Source organism: Choloepus didactylus, chromosome 12 (assembly GCF_015220235.1).
Source record: "Choloepus didactylus isolate mChoDid1 chromosome 12, mChoDid1.pri, whole genome shotgun sequence".
NCBI lineage: Eukaryota > Metazoa > Chordata > Mammalia > Pilosa > Megalonychidae > Choloepus > Choloepus didactylus.
This window is the reverse complement of record NC_051318.1, coordinates 65,009,535-65,035,459: the sequence shown is the minus strand read 5'-3', so window position 1 is coordinate 65,035,459 and position 25,925 is coordinate 65,009,535. Positions and strand designations below refer to the sequence as shown.

At 38.2% G+C, this 25,925-nt stretch overlaps 1 protein-coding gene across 4 annotated transcripts in view; it reads left to right on the top strand.

Annotated features, from left to right (window-relative positions):
- Positions 1 to 25,925, top strand: part of PIBF1 (progesterone immunomodulatory binding factor 1) — a 360,124-nt gene that overhangs the window by 78,311 nt on the left and 255,888 nt on the right. For all 4 annotated transcript variants that reach the window (XR_005211082.1, XM_037799988.1, XM_037799987.1 and 1 more), the window contains one exon: positions 870 to 1,003. Coding sequence is in view for 3 of the 4 variants with exons in the window: in XM_037799988.1 (XP_037655916.1) it covers positions 870 to 1,003 (134 nt within the window). In the remaining variant the exon portion in view is untranslated. The remainder of the gene's footprint in view (positions 1 to 869; positions 1,004 to 25,925) is intronic.

The following is a 25,925-nucleotide window of genomic DNA, read 5'->3' as shown; positions in this document are numbered from 1 at the left end:
GCATTTATTTCATTCATACTGTATGCCAGCTACTGCATAAAGTGATGGAGATCCGGTGATGAACAAAATAATGTCTCTGCCCTTAAGATGTTTGCACTCTGGTGAGGTACATGAGGTACATAGAAATCTAAATTGATACTACTAGTGAGATCAGTGCTCTGAAGGCGGCAGATACTCAGATTATATGCAGGACTTCAGGCAGTAGAAACAGCATGCTCAAAAAACTTGGAGATTAGAGGAAGCGTGATATGTTAGATCATTAGGGTTGGAGGGTGAAATGTGAACATGAAGAATGGTGAAAAACAAGGCTTTTTGTAAGCACGGCCAGATTGTAAATGACCTTGCCATCTGTTTTAAGGTTTTCACTTCCACCACTCTCCTCATATGTTAGTAATCCCTTTCTTAGGTATTACTGGTATGGTGAGTAGAGGGGAGATCAACTTAGAAATGTGTTGTGAATGCCACAAAATTCCTTTTTTTTTTTGGCTGAAAACCACAGTCAAAACTGTTAAATTAATCCTTTCAGTAAATATTTTTTATTGCAGATGTCTGTTCTTCATGTGCCTCTTCATCTCTTAAATTGTGACCTCCCCAAGAACACATAGGGTCTCTTTTATGTTATATCTTTAACATCTAATAGTCAGTCAAGTAAATGTTGAAAAAGTCATTAAACATTTGTAGTCATGTTATATATTATTCCAGGAACTAAAAAGCATAATTGTCATGTTTTTTTCTATGAGAAACATAGAAAGTAGAAAAATGAGCATTTTTTTAATTACAAGAACTTTCACAACTTACCCGAAGAATTCAGTGCAGAATTTGTCAACTATATTTAGTTTTAAATATTTTATTATTTTTTTGATTTATAGAAATATGAGGAAGAGCGAAGAAACTGCTCTGATTTTCAAATTCGATGTCAACGTTTGGCCTTAGAATTAGCGGACACAAAACAGTTAATTCAACAAGGTGACTACCGTCAAGAGAACTATGATAAAGTCAAGAGGTAAGTAATGAAGATGCTTACATTAGTTCTCATTTTTAGTGTGCATCAGTCATCTGAATTCTTACCATCAAATATGGTTAATTCTACTTTGTATCTTCATTGCACAAAAGCATGTGGTTTTGGGGATTTGTTTGTTGGGCTTTAGATTGTATTTTTATATCAGTTGTTTTCATTTTATTTAGAAGTTGCTGGTGCTGCTGTCTTTTTTTTTTTTATCCAATTTTATTGAGATATATTCACACACCATACAGTCATCCAAAGTATACAATCAGTTGTTCGCAGTATCATCATATACTTGTGCATTCATCACTACAATCAAGTTTTTTAACATTTTCATTACTCCAAAAAATGAAACTAAAAATAAGAATAAAAATAAAAAAGAACACCCAAAACATCTCATGCTCTTTTGTTCCCTTTGTATTAGTTAGGGTTCTCTAGTGAAACAGAATCAACAAGAGATATAGATTTATAAAAGTGTCTCACGCAACTGTGGGTATGCACAAGTCCAAATTCCATAGGGCAGGCAGCCAACTGGCAACTCCAATGAAGTTGTTCAATGTCCTCAGGCAACAAACTAGCAACTTCAATGAATGTGTTCGATGAAATCCTCAGGAAATGGAACTGGCAACTTCAATGAACTCCTCAGGAAACTCTTTGCTGGTCAGCCGAAGAAGTGAAGGTCCTCTATGTGTCTTGCTTAAAAGTCTTCAACTGATTGGATTAAATCCCACTGACTGCATTCTCTCATTGTGGAAGACACGCCTTTCATTGACATCATCAGTCACAGCTGTGGTCAATTGACTGATGATTTAATAAACCAGCTTCTGGTTTATTAAGCAGCCATAAATGTCCTTGCAGTAACGGTTAGGCCAGCACTTGCTTGACCAGACACCTGGGTACCATCACCTGGCCAAGTTGACACATGGACCTAACCATCACACCCCTTATTATTCATTTACTTTTTGTCCTCCTTTTTTCTACTCCTCTGTCCATACACTGGAGGAAGGGGGTGTGAGCTACAAGGTTTTCACAATCACACAGTCACACCATATAACCTATATAGTAATACTATTGTCTTCAGGAATCAAGGATACTGGATTGCAGTTCGACAGTTTCAGGTATTTCCTTCTAGCTATTCTAAAACAGTAAAAACTAAAAAGTGAAATCTGTGTAATGCATAAGAATAATCTCCAGAATGACCTCTTGACTCCATTTGGGATCTCTCAGCCACTGAAACTTTATTTTGTTTTATTTCTCTTCTCTCTTTTGGTCAGGAAGGCTTTCTCAGTCCCAGGATGCTGGGTCCAGGCTCATCCCCAGGAGTCATGTCCCACGTTGACACCCCTGGGAGATATGTCCTATCTAGGGGGGAGGGCAGTGAGTTTGCCTGTTGAGTGGGCTTAGAGAGAGATGGGCCATATATGAGCAACAAAAGAGGCTCTCTAAGGGGGACTCTCAAGCACAATTATAAATAGGCTTAGCCTCTCCTTTACAGTAACAAGCTTCAAAATGGCAAGCCCCAAGATTGAGGACAGCCTACCACAGTGGTAGACCCCAGTGCTTTTGAGAATATCAGGAATTCCCTAGGTGGGGAAGTTCAGTGTTTCCACATTTTTCCCCAGGCCATCAAGGGTCATTGCAAATACTTTTTTTCTTTTTTTTTTTTTTTTTAAATTCAGTTTTATTGAAATATATTCACAAACCATACAGTCATCCATGGTATACAATCAACTGTTCACAGTATGATCATATAGTTACATTGCAAATACTTTTTATTCTCTGCCCAAGTTACTCTGGGATATATCAAGGTTTCACACTGACCTGTACAAATCAATCAGGTCTCATCCCCTATTCAAGGTTCCATGTAATTAAGTTTGAAAAAACCGTTCAAGTTAACTTACATAGCGTGCTACAGAAAATATAGATTTTTTTTGCACCAAATAAACATCTCTTTTCTTGGTCTCACACAGAAGTTGAGGTTTTAAAACATAGTCAATATCGTCCTTTTCCCTTTAGTCTGGTTTACCTTGGTTCTAATCAAGTCTGTTTCATTCATATCTCTAATTGAAATCTGGTCTCTTTTTCAGCTTCTTTAATATTTGCTATATGGGGTAATGCTGACTTTCATAGCTGCTGAACACTGCCTCTGAGTCTCAGGTGTCACACAGAAACCAGAAATTCCAGGATCCGACCAGGTTATATACAAATAGCTCAATATCTCAGAATTTAGAGACAACTGTTACAACTCATGAATAGCTGTGACTGCTGTATAAGAGCTTACAATCTAGGAACCTTTACAAAAAGCCTTTCCCTGATAAACTATGCTCTCAGATTCAATTCTCAGAGTTTGCACATTATAGTTATTCCATATTAGTAAGGCATTACAATATTTGTCTTTTTTATTCTGGCTTATTTTACTCAACATACTGTCTTCAGGGTTCACTCACCTAGTGGCAGACCTCAGAACTTCATTTCTTCTTGCAGCTGCTCAGTATTCCATTTTACGTATACACTACAGTTCACCATTCTGTTTTATCTATTGATGTACCCTTAGGCCACCTCCATCCATTGCAAATCATAAATTCTGCTGCCATAAACACTAGTGTGCAATGTCCTCTCATGTCCCTGCTCTCAGTTCTTCCAAGTATATACCCAGTAATGGGGTTGCAGTACCATGTTAGTCCTGTGTAATCACCACACTGCCCTCCAGTTGGGCTCTGCCATTCTACCTCTCTACCAATGGGGAATAGGTACATCCCTCTCTCTACATTTTCTCCAGCATTTGTATCCCTCTGTTTATTTTTTTAAACAGTTTTATTCACATACCATACAATCCACCTAAAGTAAGCAAACAATGATTCCCAGTGTAATCACATAATTATGCGTTTACCACCACAGTCTATATGAGGACATTTCCATTTCTTCCTGAAGAAAGAGGAAAAGGAGAAAAAAAAAAATGAAGAATAAAAATACAAAAGACAGAAGAAAAGATCAAACAACAGCACCACCAAAAACCCCATATCACTCCCTTATATCCCCCTCTTATAGACATTTAGCTTTGATATATTCCCTTTGTTACAATTAGTGGAAGCATGTCACAATGTTACCATTAACTATAGACTCTAGTTTTCATTGATTGTATTTTCCCCCATACTACCTAGTTTTCAACACCTTGCAATGTTGACATTCATTTGTTTTCTGTCATTTAAAAACATTTTTATATTTGTACATTTAATCACCATCATTGACCACTCTAGGTTTCACTAAGTTATGCAATCCTAGTTTTTATCTTCTGTCTTTCCTTCTGGTGTCATGCTTGCCCTTAGCCTTCCTCTTTCAACCTTACTCACACTCATCTTTATTCAGAGTACTTACAATATTGTGTTACCATCACACACTATTATGATATCCATTCCATTTCTGGATCTGTACAATCAATCCTGTTGAACCTTCTGTACTCCTTCAGCATTAAATGCCTGCTCTCTAACCTCTTTCTGTCTCCTGATAACCTGTGTTATCAACTCTCAAATTTCACTCATCAGTGTTAGTCCTTATTAATGAGACCATACACTACCCTTACTGATAGTCTTCATTTCTACACTCTTCTCCAAACCTCTCTCCTGTCTTTTCCTATCTGCCTGTAGTGCTCCATTTAGTATTTCTTATAGAGCAAGTATCTTGTTCACAAACTCCCTCAGTGTCTGCTTGAAAATATTTTAAACTCTCCCTCATTTTGAAGGTCAGTTTTGCCAGATATAGAATTCTTGGTTGGCAGTTTTTCTCTTTCAGTATCTTAAATTTATCATACCACTGCCTTCTCGCCTCTGGTTTTTACCAGGAAATGTGCACATGGTCTTTTCAAGCTTCCTTTGTATGTAATGGATCATTTTTCTCTTGCTGCTTTCAGAATTCTCTCTTTGTCTTTGACATTTGATAATCTGATTAAGTGTCTTGGAGTCAGTCTACTCAGATTGATTCTGTTTGGGATATGTTACGCTTCTTGGATCTGTAATTTCATGTCTTTCATAAGAGATGAGAAATTTTCAGTGATTATTTCCTCCATTATTGTTTCTGCCCCTTTTCCCTTCTCTTCTCCTTCTGGGACTCCCATGACACGTATATTATGTGCTTCTTGTTGTTATTCAGTTCCCTGAGACCCTGCTCATACATTTCCATTCTTTTCCCTGTCGTTCTTTTGTGTGTAGGATTTCAGATGTTCTGTCCTCTAGTTCCTGAATCCTGTCTTCTGCCTCTTCAAATCTGCTGTTGTTTGTCCCCATTGTGTTTTTCATCTCTTGCATTGTTCCTTTCATTCCCATAAGTTCTGCCAATTGTTTCTACAGACTTCCAAGTTCTTCCTTATGTTTGCCCAACGTCGTCTTTATATCCTTCATCTCCTGTGCCATATCTTCCCTCAACTCGTTGATTTGATTTTTGAATTGATTTAGCATATTTGTTTGAAAATCTTTAATTAGTTGTTTCAACTCCTGTATCTTATTTGAAGTGTAAGTTTGTTCCTTTGACTGGGCCATAGCTTCAGTTTTTCTAGTGTGAATCATAATTTTTTGTTGTCTAGGCATCTTGTTTCTTTGATCACCTGAGTCAGATTTTCCCAGACCAGTTGGACCCAGGTCTCAGGAAGAGACTGTATTCAGTATCAGGTTTCCCTATGGATGAGACCCAGCAGATTCTCAAACTTTCCTATGAGGCTTCTCAGCTCTGTGCTTTTCCTGTCCTGCCCAGCAGGTGGTGTTTTGTCAGTCCACAGCTCCCCACCAGCATAAAGAGGTGGGGTGCATTTATTTCTCACTCAGTGGACCCTGTCCTGGCCAGGGACTGAGGATGTCAGAAGCCAAGCTTAAACTGTTTTTTTTTTTCCTTTGTCCCCTTAGGCCCTGGCATCTGAGTTCTCTGAGGGAGGGCTGCCACTTGAGCTGGGCCCCACCACACCCACTTTTCTTAGGGAAGATATGCCCTTTAGGGAATTATCTTCTACACTTGAGTTTTTCCTTTGACTCTATCTTAACTCCACCTTAGTGAGTCAGTGCTGACAATTGAAAATGCCTGAGGCCTTCTCTAATGAGCTACTTAGAATGAGAGAACAAGTAAAGGAAAAAAGAAGTACCCTTTTCAGAACCAGTCCCCACCCCTCCAGTTCACCAGACAAAGAACCAGAGTTGGTACTTGGTTCTCTGTTCCCCTTTTCTTGGGACACAGCCCTTTTCCAGTATTCTGAGCTCAGCAGACTCCCAAAGCCTCTGTTTTTATTTATGTATTTTTTTTCCTTCAGCCCAGCCTTCTCTCTGCCAGTAGAAAGCTCTGGGTTCTTTTCACGCTTGCTCCAGGTTTATCTGTGCTCATAGCATGTATTCAGGAGTCCAAATTTGTCGATTAAAGCTGCAATTGGAGAAGATGGCGGCATAGAGAAATGTGGAATTTAGTTAGTCCTCTAGAGCAACTAGTAAATAGCTAGGAACATCTAGTAAATAGTCTGGAACAATTGGTGGGGGACATTCATGACTGAACACACTTTGTAGAATGGGTGGAGTGGCTGAGATTGCAGCATTTTTTTCTTTTTCTTTGTTCTTTTTACTTTTTTCGCCTCTTCTCTTTCTTTGTGGAAGAAATGGAAGTGTCCTTTATAGATAATGGTGGTGAATGCATAAATATGTGATTATACAGGGATCCATTGATTGTTTACTTAGGATGGAATGTATTATGTGTAAATAAAACTGTCTAAAAAATAAACAGAGGGATACAGGTGCTGGAGAAAATGTGAAGAAAAGGATGTGCCTAATCACCATTGGTGGGGAAGTAGAATGGTGCTGCCCATCAGGAGGGCAATGTGGTGGTTCCACAGGAAGCTAAGTGTGGGATTACCATATGGTCCTGCAACTCAGTTACTGAAAAGAGGGGCACGACATTTGTACAGCGGGGTTTGTGGTGTCAGTACTCATGATCTATATTGGATGGAGATGACCTAAGGCTATATCGACTGATGCACGGAATGGCGAACTGTGGTGTATACTTACAATGGAATATAGAGCTGCTACAAGGAGTGAATGTGTGAGGTGAATGGACATTGAGTACAGTATGTTGAGTGAAATAAATCAGGAATGGAAAGGAAAACATTATAGTCCCTCACTGATATGGACTAACTTTAATATGAAAACTGAGAATTGTGTCTGAGAGCACAAGTTATCAGGGGAAAGCTTATTGTAAAGGTTCCTAGATTGTAAGCTTTATGGCAGTTAATTCTATTCCTGAGTTGTAATGGTTATTTCTAAATTCTGAGATGCTGAGCTATTTGTGTATAACCTGGTCAGTCCCTGGAACTCTGGGTATCTGTGTGATACCTGAGACAGAGCCAGAGTCTGGCAGCTATGAATGCAAGCATTATCCCATATAGCAAATGTTAAGGATTCTAAAAAAAAGAGATAGACTTCAGTTAGAAATATGAACAAAATACACTTGGTTAGGACTGAAATAAATCAGACTAAAAGGTAAAGGATGATAGTGACAGTGTTTATAAAACTTCAACTTCTGTGTGAGACCAAAGGAGATGTTTATTAGGTCCAAAATCTATATTTTTTGTAACACACTCTATAATTTCACTTGTATGGTCAGTTTATTCAAACAACTTAATTACATGGAATGTTGAATAGGGAGTGAAATATGGTTGGTTTGTACAGGTTAGTGTGAAGCCCCAATACATTCCAGAGTAATTCAGGCAGAGAATAAAAATGTATTTCCAAAGCCCCCTTGAGGGACTATGGGAAAATGTGGAAACATTAAATTTCTCCAGCTGGGAAATTAATAATATTCTCACAAGCATTGGAGCTACTACTTTAGAAGGCCATGCCCTCTATCTTTGGACTTGCCTCTATGAAGTTTCTTACTGCAAAGGAGAGGCTAAGCCTACTTTAAATTGTGCCTAAAAATTACCTGAGAACCTCTTTTGTTGTTCAGATGTGGCCTGTCTCTCTCTAAGCCAACTCTGCAGGTAAACCCATGTCAATCTTCTGGGCAATGTGTAACATGCCTGGCAGTGATGAGCTTGGCCCTGGCATCGTGGGATTGAGAAAGCCTTCTTGGACCAAAAGGGGGAAGAAAAATGAAACAAAATAGAGTTTCAGTGGCTGAGAGATCTCAAATGGAGTTGAGAGATCATTCTGGAGGATATTCTTATGTATTATATAGATATCCCTTTTTAGTTTTTAGTGTATTGGAAAAGCTAGAAGGAAATACCTGAAACTGTTGAACTGTAATCCAATAGCCTTTATTCTTGAAGACGATTGTATAACTATATAGCTTACACTGTGTGATCATGTGATTATGAAAACTTTGTGGCTTCCACTCCCTTTATGCAGTGTATGGACAGATGAATAGAAAAATAAGGGCAAAAAGTAAATGAATAATAGGAAGGGATGAGGGATATGGGATATTTTGGGTGTTCTTTCTTTAACTTTTGTTCTTATTCTTTTTTGTGTGTGGTATTGAAAACAAAAGTTGATTGTGGTGAGGAGAGCATCCATTGTACACCTTGGATGATTGTATGGTATATGAATATATCTCAATTAAAAAAAAGAAAAACTGCAGTTGGAACTTGGTTGAGCTACATTCCCTTGCTCCCTGCAGGGAGTGCTGTTTTTTCCCACAGTGAAGTTTTCCAATTCAGCCTGCCATGCTGGTGGAGAAGGGGCTCCAGCTCTGCAGTTTGGGGAGCTTTGCTTTCAGTTCTTATGCTGTGATTTCAGCCATTCACCCATTCCAGACTAGTGTAGAATGTGTGTTCGGTCATGGATGTTCCCTCATCAATTGTTCCAAACTATTTTCTAGTTATTCCTGGCTATTTACTAGTTGCTCTAGGGGACTAACAAAATGCTACACCTCCTTATGCTGACATCTTGCCCCGCCGCCTCTGCTGCTGTGTTTTAAAATGTAAAGTCTTAGAAGATAGGAAGCCAGTAAGATCCTACATGTGTAAATATTTTTAATGGGTTTTGATGAATATTTTTTTTTGTTATGGAATCATTTTAAATACTTCACAGTTTGCCTTTTTCAACTATTCCTTTCTGTCAAAAGACAAATGCTCTTTCAGAAAATAAACAGAGAATTTGTATGTTTTCCAGTGTTTTCGAAAATGATTCCTAAGTAACTATGGCAAATAATCTTCATTTAACTAGAATATATTTTTTCAGTTGCTTTTGCATTAATGTAAAGTTAATGTACTACTTAGCTGTCTGTTCCTAGGTAAATCTCTTACCATTGTGAATCTAAGTTTGTCACCTTTGTGATGGTGCTAATACAAATGACTGTATGATATAAACTAAGAGGATCAAATAGGAAATATTTATGAAAGGCTTTAAGTGTATATATAGGAATCTTCTCCTTATTGTTCATAACCATATCTATCTGCACCTAAAATAAGGCTTGAAATAGAGAAGTCACTTAGAGAATAGTTGTTGAATGAACTAATGATTTATAAATTGTATAGCACCATTAAGTACATTTGCAAGGAAGCATAAGATTTAGGGATATAACATTGGTTCTCCTACCACCATCATGTCTGACTTGTGGTATGTGTTATTATGCCAATATATAGTGACTGTTAGAGATAAATACATGAAATCCATAAGAGCTATATTCTGAGCTCTTAAAATAAAGAAAACTAAAAAACATAGCCATCAGAATAATCCAGGGAGGGCATGAAAGGAGGATAAATGAAACAAAGTTAGTCGTGAGTTGATAATTACTGAAGCTGGGTGACAGGAACTTGAGAGTTCATTATATCATCTCAGTTTTTAAATGTTTGCATTTTCTATAAAGAAAACTTAGGGGGAAAAATAATCCTAATAAGAAAACATGATAAACATCTTCATGTGCTAGAAATGAAGGGGAAAAACAGATATGCGAGGGACAGACTATGAACTTTCTGGAGTCTAAGTATCAAAGCAATTCAAAAGCAGCTGAGAATTTTAATTTATGGCATAATATTTAAAAATGAGACACATGTTTGAAATCAGGAACTGGGGGAGCACTTCCCAGCTTTGTGGGGAAAAGACTGAAAAAAGCTGCTTTATTTTCGTGAGGTTATGGCTTACATTAAATTCCATACCCAGGAAAGCTAGAAGCAACAGACAACTTCACAATCAGGACCTAAGCCAAGTCTCATATGAACTTAGAGACTAGATCATAATATCTCATTGTGAAAAGGAACGCTAAGCCAGGTAAGACACGGTTCCAGACCAGAGGCTGTTGGAAGCCAGGTAGAAGCAAAACTACTAGGGAGGATGGGATGAATACAAAAAAAAAGTAAAAACAATCTTTAAAGTCCAAGATGAGCCTGCAGGTTAACACTCTAATATGCATGAGGAGAACTAATACAGTTTCACCCAGCAGACAAAATGATAAATAAGGAAATGGTCACTGCAAGTTAACAGAACAGTCTGAAGATACTGCAAAATTATGTTTAAGATTCTCAGAAATATTAAAAAAGGAATAATACTCAAAAAGAAAAACAAGAAATTTATGAAACAAAAACAAGCAAAAGTAAAACAAAATTAATAAAAACAAAAAGAAACCAATTAGAAATTCTAAAAATGAAAAATGCTTAAATTGATGGGAAAAACTTAATGGACAGAATGAAAGTGTGGCATGAACATAGCTGAAAAGGGAATTGATGAATTGGAATGCAGAATGCTCTCAGAACAGAACCCAAAGGTAAAATGACCACAAGAATGAAAGAACAGTTAGGACACATGAAAGATGGGTTTAGAGCCTTCCAAATACATTGATAAGAATTCTAAAAAAAAAGAATAGAAGGAATGACAGGAAACACATTTGAAGAGATTTTTGCATTATTGAGGAAGAATGAACACTCGTAATTAAAGTATACCACAAACAAATTTAATAAATACAATTGTACTCCTAGATGCAGTCTAGGGAATCTGCAGAACATGAAGGATAAACTGAAAATTATAAAAGCTTTTGGAGAAAAAATGGTGTTATCCACTAAACAGCAACAGTTAAACCAATAGCAGGTTTTTCTTTACCAGTAACATGTGTTAGAAGAAAATGACATATATCTTCAAAGTAGTGAGGATAAATACCTTCAGCCTCAAACCGTGTACCTGCCTAACTTAATCATTCAAGAATAAGTGTAAGATAAAGATAACTTCAACTTCAGAAATACAAAATCTATATATACAAAACTAGGTGGAAAGAACAACTAAATGATATACTTGAGCAAGAAAAAATGAACTGGGAGGGAATGTATAAGAAGTATGAAACTGTGTACAGAATTTGATAAAATGTGTAGGTAAATGAAATTATATGTTGACTGTTTATAAAAAGATAAGATGGCAGAATTTCAAATATATTAGTGTTTTAAAGAAATGGTGGACGGATAAAACTCACATATTAAAAAATAATTACCAAGCTTGATTTTATTTTTTTATTTATTTATTTTTTTTAATTCAGTTTTATTGAAATATATTCACAAACCATACAGTCATCCATGGTATACAATCAACTGTTCACAGTATGATCATATAGTTATGCGTTCATCACCACAATCTATTTCTGAACATTTTCCTTACATCAGAAAGAATCAGAATAAGAATAAAAAATAAAAGTGAAAAGAGAACACCCAAACCATCCCCCCATCCCACCCTATTTGTCATTTAGTTTTTCCTCCCATTTTTCTACTGATTTTTTTTCAAATTTTTAACTTTGTTTATCAAAAAATTAAAAACAAACAGGCAAACAACAACCAAAAAAACCCCACAACATTTCAAACAAAGCAATGGATTAAGGAAAACAAATAACCTAAAATAACTACTTTGCTTCCAATATGTTCCTACCATACCCCAAGAAAATTAATAAACCATGTCCAAACAGAGGAGTAAGAAAAACAAATAATCTAAAATAACTACATTGCTTCCAACATGTTCCTACCATACCCCAAGAAAATTAACAACCCCTAAGAAAACAAAGGAATAAGAGAAAAAAAAACCTAAAATAACTCTATTGCTTCCAACATGATCTTACTATATCCAAGAAAGTTTACAAACCATAATCATTCCTGAGCATTCCCATAACATTGAGATTACCCTCCATAGTTTATCTGTTCTTATTAGATTATCATTCCCCCTCCACTAATTGGTATCTCTAGGTCCCCTACATTCTACAGTATAAAACATTGTACATTTTTCACAGAATTCACATTAGTGGTAACATACAATATCTCTCTTTTTGTGCCTGGCTTATTTTGCTCAGCATTATGTCTTTTTTTTTTTTTTTTTAATCTTCATTTTATTGAGATATATTCATATACCACGCAGTCATACAAAACAAATCGTACTTTTGATTGTTCACAGTACCATTACATAGTTGTACACTCATCACCCAAATCAATCCCTGACACCTTCATTAGCACACACACAAGAATAACAAGAATAATAATTAGAGTGAAAAAGAGCAATTGAAGTAAAAAAGAACACTGGGTACCTTTGTCTGTTTGTTTCCTTCCCCTATTTTTCTACTCATCCATCCATAAACTAGACAAAGTGGAGTGTGGTCCTTATGGCTTTCCCAATCCCCTTGTCACCCCTCATAAGCTACATTTTTATACAACTGTCTTCGCGATTCATGGGTTCTGGGTTGTAGTTTGATAGTTTCAGGTATCCACCACCAGCTACCCCAATTCTTTAGAACCTAAAAAGGGTTGTCTAAAGTGTGCGTAAGAGTGCCCACCAGAGTGACCTCTCGGCTGCTTTTGGATTCTCTCTGCCACTGAAGCTTATTTCATTTCCTTTCACATCCCCCTTTTGGTCAAGAAGATGTTCTCCGTCCCACGATGCCAGGTCTACATTCCTCCCCGGGAGTCATATTCCACATTGCCAGGGAGATTCACTCCCCTGGGTGTCTGATCCCACGTAGTGGGGAGGGCAGTGATTTCACCTTTCAAGTTGGCTTAGCTAGAGAGACAGGGCCACATCTGAGCAACAAAGAGGCGTTCGGGAGGAGGCTCTTAGGCACAACCATAGGGAGGCCTAGCCTCTCCTTTGCAGCAACCGTCTTCCCAAGGGTAAAACCTGTGGTAGAGGGCTCAACCCATCAAACCACCAGTCCCCTATGTCTGTGGTCATGTTAGCAACCATGGAGGTGGGGTAGGCGAATACCCCTGCATTCTCCACAGGCTCCTCAAGGGGGCACTGCATCTTTTTTTTTTTCCTTGTTTTTTTTTTTTTTTTTTAACTTTCCCTTCTTTTTTAAATCAACTGTATGAAAAAAAGTTAAAAAGAAAACAAACATACAATAAAAGAACATTTCAAAGAGAGCATAACAAGGGAGTAAGAAAAAGACAACTAACCTAAGATAACTGCTTAACTTCCAACATGTTCCTACTTTACCCCAAGAAAGTAACACAATATAGCAACATTTCTGTGAACTTGTTCCTACTATATCCATCAGAAATTAACAGACCATAGTCATTTCTGGGCATCCCCAGAACGTTAAATAGCTTATCTGTTCTTCTTGGATTCTTGTTCCCCCTTCCTTAATTGCTCTCTACTGCTAGTTCCCCTACATTCTACATTATAAACCATTTGTTTTACATTTTTCAAAGTTCACATTAGTGGTAGCATATAATATTTCTCTTTTTGTGCCTGGCTTATTGCGCTCAGCATTATGTCTTCAAGGTTCATCCATGTTGTCATACGTTTCACAAGATCGTTCCTTCTTACTGCCGCGCAGTATTCCATCGTGTGTATATACCACATTTTATTTATCCACTCATCTGTTGAAGGACATTTGGGTTGTTTCCATCTCTTGGCAATTGTGAATAATGCTGCTATGAACATTTGCAGGTATCTGTTCGTGTCACTGCTTTCCGATCTTCCGGGTATATACCGAGAAGTGCAATCGCTGGATCGAATGGTAACTCTATATCTAGTTTTCAAAGGAACTGCCAGACTGACTTCCAGAGTGGCTGAACCATTATACAGTCCTACCAACAGTGAATAAGAGTTCCAATTTCTCCACATCCCCTCCAGCATTTGTAGTTTCCTGTTTGTTTAATGGCAGCCATTCTAATCGGTGTTAGATGGTATCTTATTGTGGTCTTAATTTGCATCTCTCTAATAGCTAGTGAAGCTGAACATTTTTTCATGTGTTTCTTGATCATTTGTATTTCCTCTTCAGAGAACTGTCTTTTCATATCTTTTGCCCATTTTATAATTGGGCCGACTGTACTATTGTCATTGAGTTGTAGGATTTCTTTATATATGCAAGATATCAGTCTTTTGTCAGATACATGGTTTGCAAAAATTTTTTCCCATTGAGTTGGCTGCCTCTTTACCTTTTTGAGAAATTCCTTTGAGGTGCAGAAACTTCTAAGCTTGAGGAGTTCCCATTTATCTATTTTCTCTTTTGTTGCTTGTGCTTTGGGTGTAAAGTCTAGGAAGTGGCCGCCTAATACAAGGTCTTGAAGATGTTTTCCTACATTCTCTTCTAGGAGTTTTATGGTACTTTCTTTTATATTGAGATCTTTGGTCCATTTTGAGTTAATTTTTCTGTAGGGTGTGAGGTAGGGGTCCTCTTTCATTCTTTTGGATATGGATATCCAACTCTCCCAGCCCCATTTGTTGAAAAGACCATTATGACTCAGTTCAGTGACTTTGGGGGCCTTATCAAAGATCAGTCGGCCATAGATCTGAGGGTCTATCTCCGAATTCTCAATTCGATTCCATTGATCTATATGTCTATCTTTGTGCCAGTACCATGCTGTTTTGGCAACTGTGGCTTTATAATAAGCTTCAAAGTCAGGGAGTGTAAGTCCTCCCACTTCGTTTTTCTTTTTTAGAGTGTCTTTAGCAATTCGAGGCATCTTCCCTTTCCAAATAAATTTGATAACTAGCTTTTCCAAGTCTGCAGAGTAGGTTGTTGGAATTTTGATTGGGATTGCATTGAATCTGTAGATGAGTTTGGGTAGAATTGACATCTTAATGACATTTAGTCTTCCTATCCATGAACATGGAATATTTTTCCATCTTTTAAGGTCCCCTTCTATTTCTTTTAGTAGAGTTATGTAGTTTTCTTTGTATAGGTCTTTTACTTCTTTGGTTAAATTTATTCCTAAGTACTTGATTTTTTTAGTTGCTATTGAAAATGGTATCTTTTTCTTGAGTGTCTCTTCAGTTTGTTCATATTCTAGCATATAGAAACATTACTGACTTATGTGCATTAACCTTGTATCCCGCTACTTTGCTAAATTTGTTTATTAGCTCTAGTAGCTGTATCGTCGATTTCTCAGGGTTTTCTAGATATAAGATCATATCATCTGCAAACAATGACAGTTTTACTTCTTCTTTTCCAATTTGGATGCTTTTTATTTCTTTGTCTTGCCGGATTGCCCTGGCTAGCACTTCCAGCACACTGTTGAATAACAGTGGTGACAGCGGGCATCCTTGTCTTGTTCCTGATCTTAGAGGGAAGGCTTTCAGTCTCTCACCATTGAGTACTATGCTGGCTGTGGGTTTTTCATATATGCTCTTTATCATGTTGAGGAAGTTTCCTTCAATTCCTACCTTTTGAAGTGTTTTTATCAAAAAGGGATGTTGGATTTTGTCAAATGCTTTTTCAGCATCTATTGAGATGATCAATTGATTTTTCCCTTTTGACTTGTTAATGTGTTGTAATACAGAGATTGATTTTCTTATCTTGAACAATCCTTGAATGCCCGGAATGAACCCCACTTGATCATGCTGTATGATTTTTTTAATGTGTCTTTGGATTCGATTTGCAAGTATTTTGTTGAGGATTTTTGCATCTATATTCATTAGGGAGATTGGCCGGTAGTTTTCCTTTTTCGTAACATCTTTGCCTGGTTTCGGTATTAGATTGATGTTAGCTTCATAAAATGAGTTAGGTAGTGTTCCATTTTCTTCAATGTTTTGAAAGAGTTTGAGTAGATTGGTGTCAGTTCTTTCTGGAAAGTTTGGTAGAATTCCCCTGTGAAGCCATCTGGTCCTGGGCATTTATTTGTGGGAAGATTTTTGATGACTGATTGGATCTCTTTGCTTGTGATGGGTTGGTTGAGGTCTTCTATTTCTTCTCTGGTCAGTCTAGGTTGTTCATATGTTTCCAGGAAATTGTCCATTTCCTCTACATTATCCAGTTTGTTGCCATACAGTTGTTCATAGTATCCTCTTATAATTTTTTTAATTTCTTCAGGATCTGCAGTTATGTCACCTTTTTCATTCATAATTTTGTTTATATGGGTCTTCTCTCTTTTTGATTTTCTCAGTCTAGCTAGGGGCTTGTCAATTTTGTTGATCTTCTCAAAGAACCAACTTTTGGTGATATTTATCCTCTCTATTGTTTTTTTGTTCTCTATGTCATTTATTTCTGCTTTAATCCTTGTTATTTCTTTTCTTCTACTTGGTTTAGGATTGGTTTGCTGTTCATTTTCTAGCTTCTTCAGTTGATCCATTAGTTCTTTGATTTTGGCTCTTTCTTCCTTTTTAATATATGCGTTTAGTGCTACAAATTTCCCCCTTAGCACTGCTTTTGCTGCATCCCATAGGTTTTGTATGTTGTGTTCTCATTTTCATTCGTCTCTATATATTTAGCAATTTCTCTTGCTATTTCTTCTTTAACCCACTGATTGTTTAGGAGTGTGTTGTTTAGCCTCCAGGTATTTGTGAATTTTCTAAGTCTCTGATGGTTATTGACTTCTAATTGTACTCCACTGTGGTCAGAGAATGTGCTTTGAATAATTTCAATCTTTTTAAATTTATTGAGGCTTATTTTATGTCCCAGCATATGATCTATTCTGGAGAAAGTTCCATGAGCACTAGAAAAGTATGTGTATCCTAGTGATTTGGGATGTAATGTTCTGTATATGTCTGTTAAATCTAATTCATTTATCAGATTGTTTAGGTTTTCAATTTCCTTATTGGTCTTCTGTCTGGTTGATCTATCTATAGGAGAGAGTGATGTGTTGAAGTCTCCCACAATTATTGTGGAAACATCCATTGCTTCCTTTAGTTTTGCCAGTGTTTCTCTCATGTATTTTGTGGCACCTTGGTTGGGTGCATAGACATTTACGATTGTTATTTCTTCGTGCTGAATTGCCCCTTTTATTAGTACGTAGTGGCCTTCTTTGTCTCTCAAAACATCCCTGCATTTGAAGTCTATTTTATCTGAGATTAATATTGCTACACCTGCTTTCTTTTGGCTGTAGCTTGCATGAAATATTTTTTTCCATCCTTTCACTTTCAGTTTCTTTGTGTCCCTGTGTCTAAGATGAGTCTCTTGTATGCAACATATTGATGATTCATTTTTTTTGATCCATTCTGCGAATCTATGTCTCTTAATTGGGGAGTTTAATCCATTTACATTCAACGTTATAACCGTGAAGGCATTTCTTGAATCAGCCATCTTATCCTTTGGTTTATGTTTGTCATATTTTTCCCCTCTGTCTATTAATATCCTTTATCATACCCATACCGAATCTCTTTAGTACTGAACCTTTCTCCAAGTCTCTCTGTCCTTTCTTTGTTTCTCTGTCTGTAGGGCTCCCTTGAGTATCTCCAGTAGGGCAGGTCTCTTGTTAGCAAATTCTCTCAGCATTTGTTTGTCTGTGAAAAATTTAAGCTCTCCCTAAAATTTGAAGGAGAGCTTTGCTGGATAAAGTATTCTTGGCTGGAAATTTTTCTCACTCAGAATTTTAAATATATCGTGCCACTGCCTTCTTGCCTCCATGGTGGCTGCTGAGTAGTCACTACTTAGTCTTATGCTGTTTCCTTTGTATGTGGTAAATTGCTTTTCTCTTGCTGCTTTCAGAACTTGCTCCTTCTCTTCTGTGTTTGATAGTGTGATCAGTATATGTCTCGGAGTGGGTTTATTTGGATTTATTCTATTTGGAGTTCGCTGAGCATTTATGATTTGTGTATTTATGTTGTTTAAAAGGTTTGGGAAGTTTTCCCCAACAATTTCTTTGAATACTCTTCCTAGACCTTTACCCTTTTCTTCCCCTTCTGGGACACCAATGAGTCTTATATTTGGACGTTTCATATTATCTATCATATCCCTGAGGTCCATTTCGATTTTTTCAATTTTTTTCCCCATTCTTTCTTTTATGCTTTCATTTTCCATTCTGTCATCTTCCAGGTCACTGATTCGTTGTTCAACTTCCTCTAGTCTTGTACTATGAGTGTCCAGAATCTTTTTAATTTGGTCAACAGTTTCTTTAATTTCCATAAGATCATCCATTTTTTTATTTAGTCTTGCAATGTCTTCTTTATGCTCTTCTAGGGTCTTCTTGATTTCTTTTATCTCCTGTACTATGGTCTCATTGTTCATCTTTAGTTCTTTGAGTAGCTGCTCTAGGTGCTGTGTCTCTTCTCGTCTTTTGATTTGGGTGCTTGGGCTTGGGTTATCCATATCATCTAGTTTTTTCATATCCTTTATAATTTTCTGTTGTTTTTGGCCTCGTGGCATTTGCTGAACTTGATAGGGTTCTTTTAGGATTTGTAGACCAATTGAAGTCCTTATCTCTAATTTCTCAGATCTACAGCTTCGTGGAGTACACTTTCTCTAACTAACCAGCAGGTGGCGTCCACGAGCCACCTGTTCTCCACAAGCCAGTTCTCCCCTGCTTAGCCTTTTTGGTGAGTGGGGGAGTGAGTCTTGTGGGGTCCAATTGGTGTACCAAGCTTGCGTGTGTAGTTGGTGTTGCCTGCCCTGTATATGGGGCGTGTTTCTGTGCAGTCAGGGAGGGGGGGTGGCCCTAACAATCAAATCTCCCTGGTGATCCTAGAGTTTTAAAGCTACTGCAATAGTCTAATCCTTCAGTTCAGTCCTGCCACAGTTTGTCTCTGTCACTGACTCACAAGTCCTTGGTATTGGCGTATGGCTCCTGAGACTTGGAAGTGGGCCCCTCTTCCAGGCCGTGCACCCTGGGTCCTCTGTTGAGGGATGACTGTGCTATGTCACAGGTGAGTGCCGTCCCCCCAGGGCAGTTCTGGGCTGCTGGGCTGTGTAGGGAGGCTCCCAGTCTGCTGAAATGATGGCTGAATGGGGCTTTGTTAATTCACACTGCTCCATCTTCCCAGCTCTTGGACAATCAGCTGAAGTTGCGGGGAAGATTAATGTCCACGCCCAGTTTTGTGGTGTGTGCCTGTTATTTGAAGCACTTCCGTCACACTGGGTTGTCTGGGGCAGCTCTGGGCTATGGGGCTGGCGATGGGCAGGAGTGTTTCCTGTCCAACAAGATGGTGGCTGTGAGCAGACACCCCCCTTTTCTTGGGAAGTTGTGGTGTTTAGTGAATTTTCTCAGCCACTGGATTATTGCCTTTTGTCTCAGAGCTCTCCTAGTTCTGCTCTTGACTTGACCTGCCCAAATAGTAAGTCTTTGAAGCTTTCTGTATTGGGCTTCTTAGAGTAATTGTTTTAGAAAAAGAAAAAAGGATTAAAAAAAAAAAAAAAAACAAAAACGGGCCCTCCTCAGAGATCTAATGGGTTATTGAAATGCTAAGAGACAAAGCAACCAGGGCCATTAAGGAAAGGTCCACAGGGCAGAGAGATCAGCTTTTCTTCGGGATTTGCATATGCGCCTCAGGGCCCTTTCCCTTTCTATGTTCAGCAGAACTGCAAAAATCCTCCGCTTTTATTTTGGAGTTTTTCGTGTTGTTTTTTTTCTTTGCCTGTCTCCTCTCTGCTGGGCTGGCTGCTCTCAGATTCTCTGGTGTCTGGTCTCAGTCTGTCTATGGTTGGAGTTTGGATCAGTAGAATGAGTTTCCGATAAGGGCTGCCACTGCAGTTCTCCCTTCTCCTTCCCGGAGCTGACAGCCCCTCCTCCCCCGGGACTGAGCCTGGTAGGGAGGGGCGCGGGTCCCCTGGCCGCAAAAACTTACAGATTTCACTGATCTCAGCAGTTCCACGTTTTCATGAGTGTTGTATGAAGTATGCCCAAAGTCAGATTGCTCTGTGGTGTCCAGTCCACGCAGTTCCTGGCTTTCTACCTACTTTCCTGGAGGAGTAACTAAAACATACAGCTCACCAGTCTGCCATCTTGCCCCGCCTCCTCCAAGCTTGATTTTAAAATCCACCTATATGCTGATCTTAAGAGATGTATAGACAGATAAAATTCACACAGTGAAAGATAATTAGCAAGCTGGAGTGTAAAAGTTCTTCTATATGCTGCTCTTAAGTGAGATGCCCAAAACAAAAGCACAGAAAAGGTAAAACATAAACGGATGCTAAAAGGATAAAGGGAAATAGTGTGAAGTAATAAAAGGAACAACTGACCAGGAAGATATAATAATCATAAACTTATTTTGTCTTGACAAAATAGTCTAGAAATACATAAAACAAAAAGTGACAGAATTGCAAGTATAAATTGGTTGGAAATTTTAATATACCTCTTTCAGAAACTGATAAAGCAAGCATTCCCTTATAAATATCAGTGTTTGTCATGAAGATACAGTAATTAAGACTGTTTGATACTAGTACAGGTCTAAGTCAGTCAGTCAGTATAATGGAGTAGAGAGCCCTCTGAAAGTCCTAAACATTTGAGGGCTTGGTATAAAATAGAAGAGGAAAACCAAGCAGTGAGGAATAAATGGTGAATGATGTTGTGATGATTGAATTTCCCTATGGAAAAAAGATAATTTGATTATTTTCTCATTTCATATCCCAAACTAGAGCCCCAGAAGAATTAAAGACTTAAGTGGGAAAACCAATTGAAACTATTAGAATATATATGTAATTAGCTTTATAGTAAAGAAAGATACTGTAAGTAAAGAAAGATTCCTTAAGACATAGAAAACATAAATTTTGACACAAAAGATTGGTAATAAAAATGAAAATTTTTACGCCACCAAAGATAACAAAAAACAGGTTAAAAGATAAGCAGCAATGGGAGGCGGGGCAAGATGGCAGACTGGTGAGCTGTAAGTTTTAGTTACTCCTCCAGGAAAGTAGGTAAAAAGCCAGGAACTGCGTGGACTGGACACCACAGAGCAATCTGTCTTTGGGCATACTTCATACAACACTCATGAAAATGTCGAACTGCTGAGATCAGCGAAATCTGTAAGTTTTTGCGGCCAGGGGACCCACGCCCCTCCCTGCCACGCTCAGTCCCGTGGGAGGAGGGGCTGCCAGCTCCGGGAAGGAGAAGGGAGAACTGCAGTGGTAGCCCTTCTCGGAAACTCATTCTCTTGATCCATACTCCAACCATAGATAGACTGAGACCAGACACCAGAAAATCTGAGAGCTGCCAGCCCAGCAGAGACGAGACAGACATAGAAAAAAAAAAAAATAACACGAAAAACTCCAAAATAAAAGCAGAGGATTTTTGGAGTTCTGGTGAACACAGAAAGGGGAAGGGCGGAGCTCAGGCCTTGAGGCGCATATGCAAATCCCGAAGAAAAGCTGATCTCTCTGCCCTGTGGACCTTTCCTTAATGGCCCTGGTTGCTTTCTCTATTAGCATTTCAATAACCCATTAGATCTCTGAGGTGGGCCCTTTTTTTTTTTTTTTTTTTTTTTTTTTTAATCCTTTTTTCTTTTTCTAAAACAATTACTCTAAGAAGCCCAATACAGAAAGCTTCAAAGAATTGCAATTTGGGCACGTCAAGTCAAGAGCAAAACTAAGAGAACTCTGAGACAAAAGGCAATAATCCAGTGGCTGAGAAAATTCACTAAACACCACAACTTCCCAAGAAAAGGGGGGTGTCCGCTCACAGCCACCATCCTGGTGGACAGGAAACACTCCTGCCCATCGCCAGCCCCATAGCCCAGAGCTGCCCCAGACAACCCAGTGTGACGGAAGTGCTTCAAATAACAGGCACACACCACAAAACTGGGCGTGGACATTAGCCTTCCCTGCAACCTCAGCTGATTGTCCCAGAGCTGGGAAGGTGGAGCAGTGTGAATTAACAAAGCCCCATTCAGCCATCATTTCAGCAGACTGGGAGCCTCCCTACACAGCCCAGCAGCCCAGAACTGCCCTGGGGGGACGGCACTCACCTGTGACATAGCACAGTCATCCCTCAACAGAGGACCCGGGGTGCACGGCCTGGAACAGGGGCCCACTTGCAAGTCTCAGGAGCCATACGCCAATACCAAAGACTTGTGGGTCAGTGGCAGAGACAAACTGTGGCAGGACTGAACTGAAGGATTAGACTATTGCAGCAGCTTTAAAACTCTAGGATCATCAGGGAGATTTGATTGTTAGGGCCACCCCCCCTCCCCGACTGCCCAGAAACACGCCCCACATACAGGGCAGGCAACACCAACTACACACGCAAGCTTGGTACACCAATTGGGCCCCACAAGACTCACTCCCCCACTCACCAAAAAGCCTAAGCAGGGGAGAACTGGCTTGTGGAGAACAGGTGGCTCGTGGACGCCACCTGCTGGTTAGTTTGAGAAAGTGTACTCCACGAAGCTGTAGATCTGATAAATTAGAGATAAGGACTTCAATAGGTCTACAAACCCTAAAAGAACCCTATCAAGTTCACCAAATGCCACGAGGCCAAAAACAACAGAAAATTATAAAGCATATGAAAAAACCAGACGATATGGATAACCCAAGCCCAAGCACCCAAATCAAAAGACCAGAAGAGACACAGCACCTAGAGCAGCTACTCAAAGAACTAAAGATGAACAATGAGACCATAGTACGGGATATGAAGGAAATCAAGAAAACTCTAGAAGAGCATAAAGAAGACGTTGCAAGACTAAATAAAAAAATGGATGATCTTATGGAAATTAAAAAAACTGTTGACCAAATTAAAAAGATTCTGGACACTCATAGTACAAGACTAGAGGAAGTTGAACAACGAATCAGTGACCTGGAAGATGACAGAATGGAAAATGAAAGCATAAAAGAAAGAATGGGGGAAAAAAATTGAAAAAATCGAAATGGACCTCAGGGATATGATAGATAATATGAAACGTCCAAATATAAGACTCATTGGTGTCCCAGAAGGGGAAGAAAAGGGTAAAGGTCTAGGAAGAGTATTCAAAGAAATTGTTGGGGAAAACTTCCCAAATCTTCAAAACAACATAAATACACAAATCATAAATGCTCAGCGAACTCCAAATAGAATAAATCCAAATAAACCCACTCCGAGACATATACTGATCACACTGTCAAACACAGAAGAGAAGGAGCAAGTTCTGAAAGCAGCAAGAGAAAAGCAATTCACCACATACAAAGGAAACAGCATAAGACTAAGTAGTGACTACTCAGCAGCCACCATGGAGGCAAGAAGGCAGTGGCACGATATATTTAAAATTCTGAGTGAGAAAAATTTCCAGCCAAGAATACTTTATCCAGCAAAGCTCTCCTTCAAATTTGAGGGAGAGCTTAAATTTTTCACAGACAAAGAAATGCTGAGAGAATTTGCTAACAAGAGACCTGCCCTACTGGAGATACTAAAGGGAGCCCTACAGACAGAGAAACAAAGACAGGACAGAGAGACTAGGAGAAAGGTTCAGTACTAAAGAGATTCGGTATGGGTACAATAAAGGATATTAATAGAGAGAGGGAAAAATATGGCAAACATAAACCAAAGGATAAGATGGCCGATTCAAGAAATGCCTTCACGGTTTTAACGTTGAATGTAAATGGATTAAACTCCCCAATTAAAAGATATAGATTCGCAGAATGGATCAAAAAAAATGAACCATCAATATGTTGCATACAAGAGACTCATCTTAGACACAGGGACACAAAGAAACTGAAAGTGAAAGGATGGAAAAAAATATTTCATGCAAGCTACAGCCAAAAGAAAGCAGGTGTAGCAATATTAATCTCAGATAAAATAGACTTCAAATGCAGGGATGTTTTGAGAGACAAAGAAGGCCACTACGTACTAATAAAAGGGGCAATTCCGCAAGAACAAATAACAATCGTAAATGTCTATGCACCCAATCAAGGTGCCACAAAATACATGAGAAAAACACTGGCAAAACTAAAGGAAACAATGGATGTTTCCACAATAATTGTGGGAGACTTCAACACATCACTCTCTCCTATAGATAGATCAACCAGACAGAAGACCAATAAGGAAATTGAAAACCTAAACAATCTGATAAATGAATTAGATTTAACAGACATATACAGGACATTACATCCCAAATCACCAGGATACACATACTTTTCTAGTGCTCATGGAACTTTCTCCAGAATAGATCATATGCTGGGACATAAAACAAGCCTCAATAAATTTAAAAAGATTGAAAATATTCAAAGCACATTCTCTGAGCACAGTGGAATACAATTAGAAGTCAATAACCATCAGAGACTTAGAAAATTCACAAATACCTGGAGGTTAAACAACACACTCCTAAACAATCAGTGGGTTAAAGAAGAAATAGCAAGAGAAATTGCTAAATATATAGATACGAATGAAAATGAGAACACAACATACCAAAACCTATGGGATGCAGCAAAAGCAGTGCTAAGGGGGAAATTTATAGCACTAAACGCATATATTAAAAAGGAAGAAAGAGCCAAAATCAAAGAACTAATGGATCAACTGAAGAAGCTAGAAAATGAACAGCAAACCAATCCTAAACCAAGTACAAGAAAATAAATAACAAGGATTAAAGCAGAAATAAATGACATAGAGAACAAAAAAACAATAGAGAGGATAAATATCACCAAAAGTTGGTTCTTTGAGAAGATCAACAAGATTGACAAGCCCCTCGCTAGACTGACAAAATCAAAAAGAGAGAAGACCCATATAAACAAAATAATGAATGAAAAAGGTGACATAACTGCAGATCCTGAAGAAATTAAAAAAATTATAAGAGGATACTATGAACAACTGTATGGCAACAAACTGGATAATGTAGAGGAAATGGACAATTTCCTGGAAACATATGAACAACCTAGACTGACCAGAGAAGAAACAGAAGACCTCAACCAACCCATCACAAGCAAAGAGATCCAATCAGTCATCAAAAATCTTCCCACAAATAAATGCCCAGGGCCAGATGGCTTCACAGGGGAATTCTACCAAACTTTCCAGAAAGAACTGACACCAATCTTACTCAAACTCTTTCAAAACATTGAAAAAAATGGAACACTACCTAACTCATTTTATGATGCTAACATCAACCTAATACCAAAACCAGGCAAAGATGCTACAAAAAAGGAAAACTACTGGCCAACCTCCCTAATGAATATAGATGCAAAAATCCTCAACAAAATACTTGCAAATCGAATCCAAAGACACATTAAAAAAATCATACACCATGACCAAGTGGGGTTCATTCCAGGCATGCAAGGATGGTTCAACATAAGAAAAACAATCAGTGTATTACAACACATTAAAAACTCGAAAGGGAAAAATCAATTGATCATCTCAATAGATGCTGAAAAAGCATTGGACAAAATCCAACATCCCTTTTTGATAAAAACACTTCAAAAGGTAGGAATTGAAGGAAACTTCCTCAACATGATAAAGAGCATATATGAAAAACCCACAGCCAGCATAGTACTCAATGGTGAGAGACTGAAAGCCTTCCCTCTAAGATCAGGAACAAGACAAGGATGCCCGCTGTCACCACTGTTATTCAACATTGTGCTGGAAGTGCTAACCAGGGCAATCCGGCAAGACAAAGAAATAAAAGGCATCCAAATTGGAAAAGAAGAAGTAAAACTGTCATTGTTTGCAGATGATATGATCTTATATCTAGAAAACCCTGAGAAATCAACGATACACCTACTAGAGCTAATAAACAAATTTAGCAAAGTAGCGAGATACAAGATTAATGCACATAAGTCAGTAATGTTTCTGTATGCTAGAAATGAACAAACTGAAGAGACACTCAAGAAAAAGATACCATTTTCAATAGCAACTAAAAAAATCAAGTACCTAGGAATAAACTTAACCAAA